This window comes from Hyperolius riggenbachi, chromosome 1, assembly GCF_040937935.1.
Source record: "Hyperolius riggenbachi isolate aHypRig1 chromosome 1, aHypRig1.pri, whole genome shotgun sequence".
NCBI lineage: Eukaryota > Metazoa > Chordata > Amphibia > Anura > Hyperoliidae > Hyperolius > Hyperolius riggenbachi.
In genome coordinates this window covers 170,264,673-170,283,513 of record NC_090646.1, presented here as the reverse complement: position 1 = coordinate 170,283,513, position 18,841 = coordinate 170,264,673, and the positions used below count along the sequence as shown (strand labels likewise).

Here is an 18,841-nt window from a genome sequence, read left to right as displayed (position 1 = left end):
TCTTCATTGTTTACTGTTGCTCTGACTCTCCCCTTAGAGATGGGGGCCACTTGACCACCAGGGGAAGCTATATGGCTGGGACGACTAGACTACCAGGGAAATTGATGTAAGAGGGGGGACCATTAGAGCAACAGTGAAAGCTGTATGGAGGAGAGAACGCTAGACTATGCATGGTTGGAGGGGGCTGCAAATATTTTGCTATGGGGCCCAGTGAGTTCTAGTTACGCCCCTACTACCACAGCTTTTTATTTGTTATAAGACCTTTCCATTTATGAAGGTCATTCACTACCCATTGTTTGCAACCTGCTTGGTAGCTGTGGCTTGGCCCGAGCTCCTCTCTGGTTATCCGTGTTATGATAAATGATGTGCTCAGTTAAAGAGTAACTCCACTTTAGGGAGGGATCACAAAAATCTGCAGCGTTGTAACACATAGGTAAAATGTATGTGAAAATGCATGCAATGATTGTTTTGTGCGATTCTGCACTATTTTTTTCCACAACATCTGTGTTTCCTCATACAATCACTTTAAAGTGGTATTAAACCCAGCATTTCTTATTTGCTCTAAAATATTATTTTTTTTAGCAGAACAGTATTCAAACAGGTAAACATAGGACTTACTTTTTCAATAAAAAATCTCCCTGCAGTGAGATCCGCATCCGAAGAGGCGATAACATTATCTTGTGTTAACTTAATTGTAGCAAGAGAGGAATGCAGTGGTGCTCATCCACTATTCGTGTATCCGAACTACCCAGATAATCCGAACTTTTTCCACTATCCGAACTTTGAATTAGATTCCGGATATCTTTGTAAATCCGAATAACACTATGCCACTTACAGGCCACTTCCGGTTTTCTATCCGGATATCCGAATCCGACCGGATATCCAGGATATTGGGTTCAGATATCCAAGTGTACTCGGATACCAAAAAGTTCGGATTTGGATATCCGATTCGGATCCGGATATCTGGGTATGCGGATCCGAATTCAATTCGTATTTTGAAAAGGGGTATCCGAGCAGCACTGGAGGAATGTAAACATTCCCTGGCAGTGCTGAAACTCCTAACGTGTGCAGATCGCAGACAGCTCAGAAATAGTCACTGAGTACATTACAATATATAAATACTGTAGCTATGAATAAAATGCAATGGCAGCTTTCAGAGCAAATAAACTGTACTTTGGTAACTTTGGTAACTAATATTCTAAACGAATAATAATACTTGTGCACAAAAGCAGATATGATAACTGTATGGGTTATAAAAAGTAGGAAAACACATTTTTATTGAATATTATGTCAGAGTTTAACACTGCTTGAAAGTGATTCCGAGCTGAAGCTCGAGATCAAAACCAGCTAGATACCTTAAAAGAGCAAAGCCTCAGGATCCTATCAAGACTTCCCTTGCTGCTGTAAAGACTTTCCTCGCTGCTTCACATAGGGGCCGCACAGCTCTTCTTCTAGAAATGGGTCTGCGCAGTAGCCGTGCGAGCCCGCCCATGCATGCGCAGTAGCACGGAGACCGTGGCTCTGGCTTACTGGGCTGGGTCGGCTATTGCGCGGCCACGCTAGAGTAGGAAAAGCTGCACGGCCCCATTAGGATTAGCGACAATGCATTGCCGCTAATATTTGGGGAGGCGCACTCAGCAACAGGGACAACACCGCAGGGAGGGAAGCCTCAATATGATCCTGAGGCTTCCCTCTCTTTAGGTATCTAATTCTGTGTACCCGAGCTTCGGGTGCTTAGAAAGGGACACAAAACGCACATATCGTGTGGTAAAATGCTTGCAAGGAGTCATCTGTGACGATGATATAAGTGTGATCCCACCCTGAAACAACCTGTAACTTAATTATACAAGACAGGTTATATTTGGAAGTTGTTAAATATCATGTTTCAGCTTGCAGCTGCTATAAAGGTATATCAGAAACATGTAATTTTCATAGTTTTGCATAAAAAGATGTCCCGCCTTCTCATCTTGGAAAATATTTATTTGGACCTATAACTAAGAATGACAACTGAGAAATAAAGTGAGACCAGCTGTTATGATCTTCAGTCTCCATTGACCCTCCCACGAAGGAAGAGGTGTTACCCAGTAGTGGCCACAGGTCTTCACCCACACCCCCTTGAGGGGAGTGCAGGACTTCGCTGCCTAGTGCCCACCAGGTCACTATTGGGATTACCTCAGCGAGTGGTTGGGAGAACAGCGACGCTATTTGTGGAAGAGACTTCCAGACGGTAACCAAAGGTCCAGGGCAGGCAGCGATCAACAGAGGGCGGGGTCACAGACAAAAGGTCGGGGCAGGCGGCAGTAAACGAAGATCGGGTTCAAAGCCAGAGGTCAGGGCAGGCGGCGGTCAGCAGAAGTCGGGGTCACAAGCCAAGGGTCGATAACAGGAAAAACAATAGAAAATGCAGCAACAGGAACAATGGATCACCGAGAGCGGTTAGCCAGACTGACAGAACGAGCAGCAATGCAGTTGAGGGCAGTGCTACTTTTATACTGAAAACTGGCACCAAAATCAGCGTCCTGCGCGTGCGTAGAGTGTGTAGAATGCAGCGCTTTGCGCAGGCAAAATTTTGCATGCGTAACAGTTCATGCGCATGTGCGCACAGCGCAACCGGAAGTGCACAGAGAAGACCCAGAGAGCCCCCGCGCATGCGCACAAGGGAGCACGCCCAGGCACCCCGAGGGAGACCGACACGGTGAGTGTAACACCAGGGGTGTAAATACAGGGGCTAGAGGGGGCCCACTCCTGTACTTAATGCAGAGTGGCAGTGGAGCATTATATATTACCTGTATGTGGTGGCAGAATGGTCCTTTTCACTCCCCTTCAGCTAATCACCAGGTGGCTATGGAAGCCAAATGGTGATTGGCTGTACAGCGATTGTAAACTGAAGCGGAGTGAGGAAGACCATTCCACTGCCACAAGCAGGTAATGTATAACGTTCTGCTGCCACTCTGCATTAGGAACAGGAGCAGGTCCCTCCAGCAGTAGCAGTGAAAAAGGGTGCAAGACATGTCCTGTTCAAAAGGACACCTGAAAAGCGAACTGTGGCTACAAATAATAGTTAAGGTTAAGTGTGGGGGGAGGGGGGGATGGGTGTTGAGGTTGTTACTTGTCCATCGGGCATAAAGGATAGGCGACCGCCGAGGGGGGGGCATTAGAGTTAGGCGGTTAGGCGGCCATGAGGGGGGTGGGGTTATTCTACTATCAGCCATTTCCTGTGCCCTTTTCAACTGGCGCATTTATCAAAAGTAAGCACCATAATGATGGAGGTTAGCTAAATGGGGGTGCAGATGACAAATCTCTGCACGGGGCCCGACACAATGCAGTTACGCCCCTGAGTAGGACAGAGGGGTCTGATTCAAAAATAGGGACTGTTCTCCTATAAGAGAAACATATTTAATAGCAGATGAGACTACTGCAATATGTAGAATGCAAATATAGTGTTTGTGTTTTACATGATAAGTTACCTTTCAGTGCTGCCTATAATTATTCATACCCTAGGAAATTTTGACTTAAAGAGAACCCGAGGTGTGTTTAAAGAATGTTATCTGCATACCGAGGCTGGATCTGCCTATACAGCCCAGCCTCTGTTGCTATCCCAAACCCCACTAAGGTCCCCCTGCACTCTGCAATCCCTCATAAATCACAGCCATGCTGTGAGGCTGTGTTTACATCTGTAGTGTCAGTCTCAGCTGCTCCCCCGCCTCTTGCATAGCTCCGGTCCTTGCCCCCGTCCCTTCCCTCAAATCAGCAGGGAGGGAAGGGATGCAGGCGGGGACTGGAGTTCTGCAGGAGGCGGGGAGAGCAGCAGACTGACACTATAGAGATAAACACAGCCAGCTCTGACAAGCTGTTTGTCAGCAGCGTGGCTGTGATTTATGAGGGATTGCAGAGTGCATGGGGACCTTAGGGGGGTTTGGGATAGCAACAGAGGCTGGGCTGTATAGGCAGTCCCAGCCGCTGTATGCAGATAATATTCTTCAAACCCACCTCGGGTTCTCTTTAAAGCTACTTTTATTCAGCCAGTAAGTAATTTTTTGATGGGAAATTACATAGGTGTCTCCCAAAAGATAATACGATCATGTACAAGAGGCATTATTGTGGAAAAAAAAATTCTCTGCTTTTATTTACATTTGAGCAAAAAGTGTCCAGTCCAAAATTATTCATACCCTTCTTAGTAATCAATTAAAAAAAAAACCTTTATTGGCTATTACAGCAATCAATGCTTCCTATAATTGCAGACCAGCTTTTTGCATGTCTCTGCAGGTATTTTTGCCCATTCATCTTTTGCTATGAGCTCCAAATCTTTCAGGTTGGAGGGTCTTCTTGCCATCACCCTGATCTTTAGCTCCCTCCACAGATTCTCAGTTGGATTCAAGTCAGGACTCCAAAATGTTAATGTTGTTGTAGTCTGCTAACCATTTCACCAGTTTTGCTGTGTGTTATGGGTCATTGTCATGCTGAAATGTCCACTGGTGGCCAAGGCCAAGTTTCTCGGCAGACTGCCAGATGTTGTCATTGAGAATCCTCATGTATTGCCCTTTTTTCATGGTGCCATTTACTGTGATTAGGATCCCTGATCCATTGGCTGAAAAACACACCCAAAGCATTAGGCCTCCACCACCATGTTTGACAGTGGGGATTGTGTTCTTTGGGTTGAAGGCTTCTCCTTTTTTATGCCAAATGAAGGAAACATCATTCTGAACAAACAATTCAATTTTTGTTTCATCTGACCATAACACAGAAGACCAGAAGTATTCTTCTTTGTCCAGATGAGCATTTGCAAAGGCCAAGTGAGCTTTTGTGTGCCTTATCTGGAGAAGTGACGTGCCCCTTGGTCTGCATCCGTGGAACCCAGCAGTGTGCAATGTCTGTTGGATTGTCTACCTTGAGACATTGCCACCAACAGAGCCCATATTCACCAGGATGGCCTTGGTGGTGATCCTTGGATTCTTTTTCACCTCTCTCACTATCCTCCTGGCCAGCATATGTGTCACTTTTGGCTTCCAACCACATCCTCTAAAATTTTCCACGGTGCGGAACATCTTGTATTTTTTAATAATACTTTGCACTGTAGCCACTGGAATTTGAAAACATTTAGAAATGGCCTTGTAGTCCTTTCCTGACTTGTAAGCAGCCACAATGCGCAGCTGCAGGTGCTCACTGAGCTCCTTTGTCTAAGCCACGAGTGTCCACAAACCAACTGCAGAGAGCTGCTGTTTTCCACATGTTGAGTTGATTAAAGCAGCTGTTCCCAATTAATCAGGGTAATTAGGATGCTTTAGAACAGCTTGGACTATTTTGGAATGGAATAGAACTTTGGATTTTCCCACAGACTGTGACAGTTTGTGAAGGGTATGAATAATTTTGGACTAGACACTTTTTACTCAAATGTAAATAAAAGCTGAGATTTTTTTTTTCCACAATAATGCCTCTTGTACATGGTCTTATTATCTTTTGGGAGACACCTATGTAATTTCCTGTCAAAAAATTACTTGCTGGTTGAATAAAAGTAACTTTAAGTCAAAATGTGCCAGGGGTATGAATAATTATGGGCAGCACTGTACATGTAGGACAGCACGCTTGTCTTCCAGAGCTACAGAAAAGGGTTTGGATCTCATCCAGGACGCTGTCTGTATGGAGTTTGTATGTTCTGCTTGTGTTTGTTTGCATGTATCCTTTGAGACCTGGAATCCTCTAAAAAGTGCAAAGTTCTATCGCAATCGCTAGCAATTTGTGATGGTGTTTGGCAAGCAATTTTGGGAGCACTTTCCCTGCTCCTATACAATTCATTAGAATGGAAATGCTCCCAAAATGCTGCACATCCTGCGATTTCCTTAATCGCAACTGCTCTAGTGAATCTATCCCATCCATTTACATTGGCAGGGCGTTTAGGGATATCACTAGCAATTGAAAGCGCTTCCTAAATGCTCAAAAAAACGCTCTAGCGGGTTCCAGGCCTGACTGTGCTTGGGGTAATAGAAGTCTATGGGCGATGTATGTAGTGTAAATGATGGAGCTGGTGCGGCATGCATGCACAGACTGATGGGAATACCAGTGACGTACTTCCTGCTTATCAGGGAGAATGTAACTGAAGGGGGGTACAGCGTTATTCATACGACCCTTGTTGGCACACTTTGCCACAGGGTCATATAATTGTCATTTTTTGAGTTGCGGTGGGATGCTGAAAGAGCATCGCATCATACTGATTAGCAAAAAACATGTAAAACCGGCCTCAAAGTAAACTTGAAACAGGGATAAAATTTTGACTTCTACTTAGCTGGGGCTTCTTCCAACCCCCATATTCTGTCAGGGCCCTATGTGTCCTCCAGGTCCCCTCTGTTGAGTGTTAAGCGCGGTGGTTGGGGGTGACATGCAGCTGCCCTTGTGTTGACTCAGATACTTCCGCTGCACCGCGATGGACTGCAATAAGTGTTTAAGTCTCCATAGACTTTCACCGCTTTTGCAGCCCCTTGTATTAAAATAGGGTAACACAACACTAAAGAAGCCAGTGAGGTTAACTGGGCAGTGGTTGCCCTGGGCACAAAGTTGGAAAGAATGATTTAAAAAGTGGTGACCATATTTTAAAAAACAAGATACAAAAAATAAAAATATTGCAGTCCAGATTTGACTCTGTTTACTACTAAGCTCCCTTAGTGATAGGAACTGCTCAGTGTACTTAACTTAGCGCTGCATAAAACGTCAATGCTATTAATAACAATAGTCTGCCTGAACATTATACATGAAACTGCTTATGAAACCAGAAAGAATCCATAGAGCAGATGCACACCCTTCCTCTAGCCAAAACACGCTCCCTCTGCAGTTTTGTTACGAACAGGAACTCTAGCGAAAGAGCACTGTGTTTACCGGGCGGAATTTCCGGGTGCACAGAGTCCCCACGTGTGTTGTGCGGCGAGAGTGTGTGGACTGTGTACAGAGCCCAATACCTACCGGCACGATGGTATGTAAACTATCCCCACTGCATTGCTATACCATGTATAATGATTACAATAATAATATATTAGGATGAGGAGCGGAATCGCAGAGAAGCATTGAAAAGAAACATAAGGCTGTTTGGTGTAATTACTACTTACCGGAGTGACAGCTCAGGTGGATGCCTCCTGTTTTCTGTATCTATTCCTTCCATTATGCTGGATTAGTTCTTTTAATTGGACTTTACTGAGCATCTATAAACACTGCAAATAGTAACGCTTTTTGTGCCCATTTTTACAAAGAAGCTACATTTGCTATAGCTTGAAAATACTTTGTTACCACCAGGGCCGTGGAGTCGGTACAGAAATCTTCCAACTCAAACTACGACTCCTCAGTTTATGAAATCACAACTCCGACTCCGGGTACCCAAAATTGCTTCGATTCCGACTTCTCGACTCCGACTCCTTAGTCTAATACTTAAAGAAAACCTGTACTGAAAAAAAGTTCCCCTGAGGGGCACTCACCTCAGTAGGGGGAAGCCTCTGGATCCTATCGAGGCTTCCCCCGTCCTGTGTCCCACTGCGGTCTCGCTGCAGCCCTCGGAACGCACAGGCGACAAATCCGACAGCCTGTTCAATATTTACCTTTCCAGGCTCCAGCGGGGGTGCTGTTGCGGGTCTTCTGACGGAGATAGGCGAAAATAGCTGAGCTCTGTCGGGTCCGCTCTACTGCACAGGCGATTTGCGCCTGCGCAGAAGAGGGGCCCGACGGAGATCGGCTGTTTTCGCTTATCTAAATTGCAGCTGACTGCAGTCATTGTTTGTTTGTCTCCTCAGGTCCCCTAGCTAGAAAGCTCATGCACTCTCAAAAGCTCTGCAGACTGAACTATATCAGATAAAAAGTGCTCCTGCTCATTAGTGGACACAGATCTCATACTAGTGGAAGGATGATCAGAGTTCATGTGCAGTTTTCCCGGCATCAGAGCGGAAGTTGAGAGAGAGAGGAACTTGTGTTGAAGACAAGCAGCCGGGAAAGAGGGGGGCGGGGCAGCAGAGCTCAATGCCGTGTACTACCTGATCATATCTGTGCGCTGTGCACTGTGTCGGCATTGGAGCTGCCTTGAAGGGATGGGACTGGCTGCTGACATTTATGCAGCCAGCCCAGGACAGAGAAAACACTGGATTCGGTGAAGGAGAAGAGTCTGCTTGCAGCTCCAGGCTCTCTCCCCAGCCTCAAGTCACACAGCAGTAGCCTGCCTGCACTACACTCAGATGTGTATCCGGACAGCCGCCTCCGCTAGCTGAGCTGCCTGCAAGTTAATATGAATGCAATGCAGACATAGGCCGCCAGCAAAGTGGGGCGGACTAGCAGAGTAAAAACACAGTGACAGCATTAAGGCGAGCCGAGTCCGATACACTCCAACTTGAGGCTTAGAGCTCAGCTGCTCCCGCAGTATGCAGAGCATGGTCCTGCCCCTTACAACCCGCCCAGCCAATCACTGTTAAGCAGGAGGTCACACGGGCAGAGGAGCCTCTGGCAATGTATAGCGGCTTTCACTATATTGTGAGCCGGCCACTGATTAATGGCAGGCAATGAAGCGCTCATGCCTGCAGTTTTACAGCACCAGTTTTTGCTAGCTAGGCAGGGGCATGAGAGCAGCTGGGCGAGGATTCAAAACACCCGGACGGCCTGACCACCTAATTAGTCCTGGGGAGAAACACACACACACACACACACACACACACACACACACACACACACACACACACACACACACACACACACACACACACACACACACACACACACACACACACACACACACACACACACACACACACACTGTTATAATAAACTCTGATATAGTAAACATTTGGGTAAAGTAAACTACCTCTTCAGGTCCCGGTCAATCTCCATTTTAAGTCTATGGGAGCAATGCCTGGTATAGTAAACTCTGATATAATAAAACTGCTGACTCTGGATGTAGTAAACAGTGGGAGGAGCATGCGTCATATGTCAGTGTGAAACCCATGGTCGGCTGCTCTCTTCAGGCTGCTTGCAAGTGAGTTGATGCCTGATAACATTTGTAATACAAGAAGAAAGGCACTGGGTATACAGTACTGTACAAATAAGCAGCCTGATGAAAATGAGGAATAATGTAAACATAGACAAGAAGATGCAGTGTTACCACTTTAACTTTGCAATCACCGATAAAAGTATTGTCACTGTCCTCCTTCGAGATTGTATGCTGTCCCTGGTATTTCTACCTTTGTTAGCGATGATGCTCCTGGTAGCATGTTGAGCGCAGTTCAGGCTACTTTCACTTGTAGTGCAGATCAGAGCAGGCCTACTTGCTGCAAAACTAAAGAGTGGAGAGTGCTAAGTCCTGTCCATGGAGGTATCTGAGCCACTTCCATTACAGATGTGAGTGGCTTATTGTGATTTGCTGCATTTTGAAGAGAGGCTTTATGACTGGCTCAAGTGTGAGCAGAAAGCTTTGCAGGACACGTGCTGCAAGTTCCGCCCATGGAGATATTGGAGCCACTCACAGGAAGCGAGTGGCTGCCTCTATTCAGTGACGGCTGCAATTTTTAAGGAGGCCTGGATAATGTACTAGCGATTTGTCCAGCCTGGCTATGAGTAAACCACTTTTCCTGGTCCCTTTGGAGTTTACTATAACGAGATTAATATAGTATATATATATATACAGTACAGAGCAAAAGTTTGGACACACCTTCTCATTCAAAGAGTTTTCTTTATTTTCATGACTATGAACATTGTAGATTCACACTGAAGGCATCCAAACTATGAATTAACACATGTGGAAGTATAGTACATAACCAAAAAGTGTGAAACAACTGAAAATTGTAACGATCGGTGGGCGCAGAGAGTATCTGATTACCGGTGATCTGCAGTATCACCGAAAATACAGATATATACCAGATTATAAGTGAACTGCAGTCTCACCGATAATCCGATATACAAACTAACCTCTGATCACCCGAGTAGAGTGTAGTGTTTGGTGTAACTGTAACACTAAGAGGACAAGGCCTCAATGCAGTAAGGAGTACTGCACAGATTCCTTCCGCAGACCTGAGCTCTCCAAGACGGGAGGAGTCAGACTGACAGTAGGAAGGGATATCTGAAAGTGACCCTCAGGAGGAAGGATCGCTAACAGAGCGAGGAACCGCCTCTAACGGTAAGGTCGGTTCTCGAGGTCGGACAAGCCAGGTCGTATACACACGGACAGATAAAGTACAGGATCAGGAGGCAAAGGCAGAGTCAAAGTACAGGCAGGGTTCAGCAACAGGGTATCAGAAATATCGGGGTACAAAATCAGGAGGCAGAAGCAGAGTCAAGGAACGAGCCGGGGTTCGGCAACAGAGTATCAGAAATATCGAGGTACAAGATCAGAGTTCAGGAGGATAGTCAAGGCAGGCAGGAAGTCATAACAGATAATCACAATCAAACTAGTACTTTAGCTATCAACAGAATCTATCTTAGTGTAGGATTACAGCTCCAGCTGGTCCCGGCACACTAACGGATCTGACTACGGATCTGGGTGCTCCCACATGTGTGATCGCACGCCAGACAAAGAGCAAGTGGACAACCAGCAGTATATATACTCTAGGACCTTTCCAGGACCTCCCTAATTGCTGGTCCAATGAGAGCAGTGGAATTTGTCAGCTGACCCAGCTGGTCAGCCGACACCCTTCTAACTGCTATTTAAACTCTGCCTCTGTGCTCGCGCGCGTGTAAGTCTGAATCTTGGTGGACTATTAGTCCCAGCCACACCAGTACTGTTTTGCAATGTATCTAATGCGGGGGTCGCCTCTGATGTGGATTCCGCCGTTACCAATGCGGATTCCGCCGCACTGCCCATGCGGCATGCGGCGTTTTTTCCGCGTTGTGACGCCATGCTGGACGCGGAAACAGCCGCCTCACCTCGAGAGACGGCGGCTTTTCCGCGTTTCCTTACAGTACCCCCCCCCCCCCGAGGAGTGGACTCCGGACAACTCCCACCAGGTTTCTCGGGGTGTAAGGCATGAAACTCCCTTTTTAATTCGTCTGCATGCATGCGCGTCCCCGGTACCCATTGCCTCTCCTCAATGCCGTACCCTTTCCAGTGCACGAGGTATTGTACCGAGTTTTGTACAGAGCGTGAATCTAGAATCTTCTCCACCTCATATTCGTGTTGGGCATCTACCAAGACAGGAGGAGGAGGAGTGGGACCCACCTGGACTGCTGGCTTAAGAAGGGACACGTGGAAAGACCTCACCCCCCGCATGCTAGAGGGAAGATCAACGGTGTAAGTAACATCATTGACTTTCCTGACAACCGGGAATGGACCCACAAACCTGGGACCAAGCTTATTCGAAGGTTGTCTTAGGGTCAAGTGACGTGTGGACACCCAGACCAAGTCTCCTGGTCGGAACTTCCACTCCAGCGACCGTCTTTTGTCAGCTTGACCCTTCTGACTCAAAAAGGCCTTCTCCAGGTTACTTCTAACCGTCCCCCAAAGGTTCTTCAATGACTTTTGCCAGGCCTCCAGGGCTGGGAAAGGAGTGGAGGCTATAGGTAATGGGGAAAATTTGGGTGATCTCCCCGTCACCACCTGAAAGGGAGAGAATCCGGAGGACGAGTTTTTTAAATTATTCTGGGCAAATTCTGCGAAGGGCAGAAATCTGACCCAATCGTCCTGCGCCTCTGCCACATAACACCTTAAAAATTGCTCTAAAGACTGATTTATTCTCTCAGTCTGGCCGTTGGTCTGTGGGTGATAGCCCGATGAAAAAGACAGCTTTATGCCCATGAGGTGGCAAAAAGCTTTCCAAAACCGTGAGACGAATTGGACTCCCCTGTCTGAAACTATGTCTTCGGGAATGCCATGTAAACGGAAGACATGAGTGATAAACAACTCGGCCAATTCCTGAGCCGAGGGGAGTCCTTTCAAAGGCACAAAGTGGGCCATCTTACTAAAGCGGTCGACTATCACCCAAATGACCGCCATACCTTCAGACCTGGGAAGCTCGCCCACAAAATCCATGGACAGGTGGGTCCACGGCTCATTCGGGGTGGGCAAAGGCTGCAACGTACCTACAGGTGCCAGCCGGGAGGGTTTACTCTTGGCACATATCAAACACTCTTTTACGTATTCCTTACAATCCGCTGCCAAGGAAGGCCACCAGGCGCATCTGGCTATCAGATCCTGTGTTCTGGATGCCCCAGGATGCCCTGCGTTCTTATGTGCATGAAACATCTCAAGAACCTGCAGGCGAAAAGGCAGAGGAACGAACAGGACCCCTGCGGGCTTCCCTTCCGGAATGTCTTGCTGAAAGGGAGCCAATGTCTCCCTCCAATCCTCCCAAGTTTCAGTGGCTGCCAGTATTAATTTCTGGGGAATAATGGTCTCTGGAATGGAGGGCTGTGCTGTCTCTGACTCAAAACATCTGGATAGAGCATCCGCCTTAACATTCTTGCTCCCTGGGGTGTACGTAATAATGAAACTAAACCTGGAGAAGAACAACGACCATCGAGCCTGGCGAGGGCTCAACCTCTTAGCCCCCTCGATGTACTCTAGGTTTTTGTGATCGGTGTAAACCGTGATGGTATGCTCAGCTCCCTCTAACCAGTGTCGCCATTCCTCGAAAGCCAATTTGATGGCCAAGAGCTCCCTGTTGCCAATATCGTAATTCCTCTCTGCAGGGGAGAACCTGCGAGAGAAATACGCACACGGGTGCATTTTACCCTGCAAGCCTGACCGCTGTGACAGCACAGCCCCCACCCCAACCTCCGAGGCATCCACCTCCACAATGAACGGGAAAGAGGCATCCACATGTCTGAGGATGGGTGCTGAACAGAATAGGCCCTTCAGGGTGGCAAAAGCATGTAAAGCCTCAGGAGACCAGTGAGTGGTATCTGCCCCCTTCTTAGTGAGGCAGGTAAGGGGAGCAATGACAGTGGAGTACCCCTTTATAAACCGTCTATAGTAGTTGGCGAAGCCAAGAAAGCGCTGAAGGGATTTCAACCCAACCGGCTGTGGCCACTACAGAACAGCGGAGACCTTGGCAGGATCCATAGACAGGCCTGTGGTGGAAATTATGTACCCCAAGAACGCAACAGATGTTACTTCGAAGATGCACTTCTCAAGCTTTGCGTATAACGAGTTCTGCCTTAACTGATTTAACACAAACCTCACATGGTTTCTATGTTCAGTGAGGTTGTTGGAGAAGATAAGAATATCATCAAGATAAACTAGTACAAATTTCCCCAACACCTCCCGGAATACCTCGTTAATGAGTTCCTGAAAAACGGCCGGAGCATTACATAACCCGAAGGGCATCACCAGGTACTCATAATGCCCGTCTGGTGTATTAAAGGCCGTCTTCCACTCATCGCCCCTTCTTATACGTATCAGATTGTACGCGCCCCGCAAATCTAGCTTAGAAAAAATCTTAGCGTCAGTAACCTGAGTGAACAAATCATCTATCAGTGGCAACGGATAGCGATTCTTTATAGTAATCTTGTTGAGACCGCGATAATCGATGCAGGGTCGCAGGCCTCCGTCTTTCTTTTTGACAAAAAAGAACCCTGCTCCAGCAGGTGACCGGGACGGACGAATGAAACCCTTGGCCAAATTTTCACGGATGTACTCCTGCATGGCCAATTTTTCGGGCCCTGATAGATTGTACAAGTGACCCCGGGGGGGAACACAACCTGAACGGAGATCAATGGGACAATCGAAAGGACGATGTGGGGGCAATTTATCAGCTGCCTTGGGACAGAACACATCGGAAAATTCAGAATACTGATCTGGTACCCCTTCCACCTGAAATCTGGTTTGCCCCAAGGTCAACTTCCCCAAACACCGCTGAAAACAACGAGGTGTCCAAGTGGTTAACTGACCCGTGGCCCAGTCTATTTGAGGTGAATGAAGTTGCAACCACGGCATGCCTAGGATAATAGTTGAGGTAGACATGTGCAGTACAAAAAACGATAATTGTTCCCCATGCAGTACCCCTATGGTGACCTTCACCTCCGGGGTCTGCGACAGAGCACGATTCCGTTGTAGAGGGGAATCGTCTACTGCCGTGACCTGAATGGGGGGTGTCACAGGAGTGAGCGGAATACCCAACTCCTGAGCAAACTTAAAGTTCATAAAATTGGCCGCTGAGCCTGAGTCAATGAAAGCCTCAGTGGCCACAGATTTCTTCTCCCATGTAACTGTACAAGGGAGAAGCAATTTCTTTTCTTTAAGGGGTGCAAGTGGCGTGCCTAGGGTGTCACCCCCCACTACTCCTAGGCAAATTCGTTTCCCGACTTGTTCGGGCAGTTGATCCATCATTCTCCGCCTTCGCTCCACCTGGGTCAATTTCGAACAACCAATCTGCATTGGTTCGGGTGGAGGCAAGGCCGGAGGAGATGAGACAGATGGAGATGGCGTTACTAAGGGTGCAGCGGAGGGTGCCACATATGATGTTACCCTGGCACGGTGACTGCCCCGAATCTGCCTCTGATGGCGTAATCGACGGTCGACTCGAATGGCCGATGTGATGGCCTCATCGACTGTCCTGGGCTCGGGCAAGGTTAGCATTAAATCGGAGACCTCCTCCGACAACCCAGACAAGAAGTAATCCATGAGGGCAAAATTATCAAATCTGGCCGTGACTGACCATCTGCGAAATTCTGCCGCGTAATCCTCGACTGAACCCCTGTCTTGCCGCAAAAGTTTGAGCTTCCGCTCAGAGGTTGCCGCAAGGTCAGGGTCGTCGTAAATTACGGCCATGGCCTTAAAGAATTCCTCTACCGAGGTCAGAGCAGTATCGGTAGGAGGCAGGTTGTATGCCCATGACTGGGAGTCACCAGTCAGCAAAGTTTTAATAAAGGTGACCCGTTGGGTCTCAGTCCCCGAGGATCGGGGTCTCAACTCGAAGTACGATAACACTCTACTCTGAAAATTCCGGAAGTCAGACTTGTGGCCGGAAAATTTATCTGGTACGGGCATACGTATGTCAGCACTAGGAGGGGATCGCACTGAATCAACTGACGTCTGGAGGGTTCGCACAGAGCCTGATAGGACATCAATCATAGTCTTGTGGCTACCCAGCACTTGGTTGATGTTTTCCACCGAAGTGGCAAGTGCGCCCAGACGGTCAGTGTGTGCGTCCATTTGCATTTTTTGGGTCTGGCGTTCTGTAACGATCGGTGGGCGCAGAGAGTATCTGATTACCGGTGATCTGCAGTATCACCGAAAATACAGATATATACCAGATTATAAGTGAACTGCAGTCTCACCGATAATCCGATATACAAACTAACCTCTGATCACCCGAGTAGAGTGTAGTGTTTGGTGTAACTGTAACACTAAGAGGACAAGGCCTCAACGCAGTAAGGAGTACTGCACAGATTCCTTCCGCAGACCTGAGCTCTCCAAGACGGGAGGAGTCAGACTGACAGTAGGAAGGGATATCTGAAAGTGACCCTCAGGAGGAAGGATCGCTAACAGAGCGAGGAACCGCCTCTAACGGTAAGGTCGGTTCTCGAGGTCGGACAAGCCAGGTCGTACACACACGGACAGATAAAGTACAGGATCAGGAGGCAAAGGCAGAGTCAAAGTACAGGCAGGGTTCAGCAACGGGGTATCAGAAATATCGGGGTACAAAATCAGGAGGCAGAAGCAGAGTCAAGGAACGAGCCGGGGTTCGGCAACAGAGTATCAGAAATATCGAGGTACAAGATCAGAGTTCAGGAGGATAGTCAAGGCAGGCAGGAAGTCATAACAGATAATCACAATCAAACTAGTACTTTAGCTATCAACAGAATCTATCTTAGTGTAGGATTACAGCTCCAGCTGGTCCCGGCACACTAACGGATCTGACTACGGATCTGGGTGCTCCCACATGTGTGATCGCACGCCAGACAAAGAGCAAGTGGACAACCAGCAGTATATATACTCTAGGACCTTTCCAGGACCTCCCTAATTGCTGGTCCAATGAGAGCAGTGGAATTTGTCAGCTGACCCAGCTGGTCAGCCGACACCCTTCTAACTGCTATTTAAACTCTGCCTCTGTGCTCGCGCGCGTGTAAGTCTGAATCTTGGTGGACTATCAGTCCCAGCCACACCAGTACTGTTTTGCAATGTATCTAATGCGGGGGTCGCCTCTGATGTGGATTCCGCCGTTACCAATGCGGATTCCGCCGCACTGCCCATGCGGCATGCGGCGTTTTTTCCGCGTTGTGACGCCATGCTGGACGCGGAAACAGCCGCCTCACCTCGAGAGACGGCGGCTTTTCCGCGTTTCCTTACAAAAATATGTCATATTCTAGGTTCTTCAAAGTAGCCCCTTTTTGCTTTGATTACTGCTTTGCACACTCTTGGCATTCTCTTGATGAGCTTCAAGAGGTATTCACCTGAAAGGGTTTTAACTTCACAGGTGTGCCCTGTCCGTTTAATAAGTGGAATTTCTTGCCTTATAAATGGGGTTAGGACCATCAGTTGCGTTGTGGAGAAGTCAGGTGGATACACAGCTGATATTGTATTATGGCAATAAAAAAGCAGCTAAGGAAAGAAAAACGAGTGGCCATCATTACTTTAAGAAATGAAGGTCAATCAGTCCAAAAGATTGTGAAACCTTTGAAAGTGTCCCCAAGTGCAGTCTCAAAAACCATCAAACGCTACAAAGAAACTGGCTCACATGTGGCCCGCCTTAGGAAAGGAAAACCAAGAGTCACCTCTGCTGCGCAGGATAAGTTCATCCGAGTCACCAGCCTCAGAAATCGCAGGTTAACAGCAGCTCAGATTAGAGACCACGTCAATGCCACACAGAGTTCTAACAGCAGACACATCTCTAGAACAACTGTTAAGAGGAGACTGTGTGAATCAGGCCTTCATGGTAGAATATCTGCTAGGAAACCACTGCTAAGGACAGGCAACAAGCAGAAGAGACTTGTTTGGGGTAAAGAACACAAGGAATCAACATTAGACCAATGGAAATCTGTGCTTTAGTCTGATGAGTTCAAATTTGATATCTTTGGCTTCAACCACTGTGTCTTTGTGTGACGCAGAAAAGGTGAACGGATGGACTCTACATGCCTGGTTCATACCGTGAAGCATGGAGGAGGAGGTGTGATGGTGTGGGCGTGCTTTGCTGGTGACACGGTTGGGGATTTATTCAAAATTGAAGGCATACTGAACCAGCATGGCTACCACAGCATCTTGCAGCGACATGCTATTCCATCCGGTTTGCGTTTAGTTGGACCATCATTTATTTTTGCAACAGGACAATTCCCCAAACACACCTCCAGGCTATTTGACCAGGAAGGAGAGTGATGGGGTGCTGCGCCAGATGACCTGGCCTCCACAGTCACCAGACCTGAACCCAATTGAGATGGTTTGGGGTGAGCTGGACCACGGAGTGAAGGCAAAAGGGCCAACAAGTGCTAAGCATCTCTGGGAACTCCTTCAAGACTGTTGGAAGACCATTTCCGGTGAATACCTCTTGAAGCTCATCAAGAGAATGCCAAGAGTGTGCAAAGCAGTAATCAAAGCAAAATGGGACTACCGTATTTTTCACACCATAAGACGCTCCGGACCATAAGACGCACCCAGGTTTAGAGGGCAAAAAATGGGGGGAAAAATATATAATAAACCTGGTGAGTCTATGGTGCAGGGGTGTCTTGTGGAGCTTTGCCACCAAGCTACCCAAGCTTTGCTGTCCAGCTAAAGTAACCCCCACTGCCTCCCAGCTATAATGACCCCTGCTCCCTGGGTTAGAAAAACTATACACACCCCTGCGGCACCCCCTCCCCAGGCTCCTGTATATCCCACAACTGCAAGGAAAAGTCTTTATGCAGTGGCCCCTCTCACCTCCCTGTATCCCCTAGCAACTGCACAAATAAAAAAAAGCTGGCATATCTCCCCACCCCCTCCCACCTCACTCTCTTCCAGCACCTGCTGACTGCAGCATAATAAACATTTTCGGAGGCATCCCCTCCCCCGCCAAGCCATCTGCAAGTGCAGAATAAAAACCATTTCCCAGGTGACCGCTTCCCCCCCTCCCCCCGCAAGTGTATTCCCCGGCAAGTGTATAAAGTTATAAACAAACCTTTTCCCACATGGCCGCTCCCCCCCACCCCCCGCTAAGCCACCTGTATCCCGGCGAGTGTAGGATCAGCAAAGAGTTTCCCCGCAGCAGCTCGATCTCTGTTAAGCCACCACTGTCCCTCCGGGCAATTGCAGAGTTAAGCGCAACAGCGGAAGCCATACCTGATCCAGCCGGCGCGATTCTCCTCCTGTGTCCTCTCATGCCGACAGCCTCCCGCGATCCTCCGGCAGCCTCCCGCAATCCTCCTCGTGTGGTCTTCTCATGCTGACAGCCTCGCTGGCGTCCTCTAACAGCGTGACCCCTGCTTCAGGTCACGTGACGTGATGCAGGGGTCACGCTGTTAGAGAGCGCCAACGAGGCTGTCAGCATGAGAAGACCACACGAGGAGGGAGGCTGCCGGAGGATCGCAGGAGGCTGCCGGAGGATCGCGGGCGGCTGTCGGCATGAAAGGACACAGGAGGAGGATCGCGCCGGCTTAACTCTACAATTGCCCGGAGGGACAGTGGTGGTTTAACAGAGATCGAGCTGCTGCGGGGAAACTCTTTGCTGATCCTACACTCGCCGGGACACAGGCGGCTTAGCGCGGGGGGGGGGGGGGGAGCGGCCATGTGGGAAAATGTTTGTGTATAACTGTATACACTTTCCGGGGAAGCTTGGCGGGGGGCTGCTGGCGTGTGTGCGGGTCGGGAACGGATCGTCTGGTACTTCCAAAAAATTAGTATTCGGACCATAAGACGCATGCACTTTTCCCCCCCACTTTTGGGGAAGAAAAAGTGCGTCTTATGGTCCGAATAATACGGTAC

The 18,841-nt window shown here is 48.2% G+C and overlaps 1 protein-coding gene across 1 annotated transcript in view; it reads left to right on the top strand.

The window, feature by feature from the left end:
• Positions 1-6,880: 6,880 nt before the first annotated feature.
• Positions 6,881-18,841, top strand: part of TMA16 (translation machinery associated 16 homolog) — a 142,739-nt gene continuing 130,778 nt past the window's right edge. Inside the window, exon 1 of the mRNA XM_068269398.1 lies at positions 6,881-6,961. Within this exon, the coding sequence (XP_068125499.1) occupies positions 6,959-6,961 (3 nt within the window). The 5' untranslated portion in view covers positions 6,881-6,958. The remainder of the gene's footprint in view (positions 6,962-18,841) is intronic.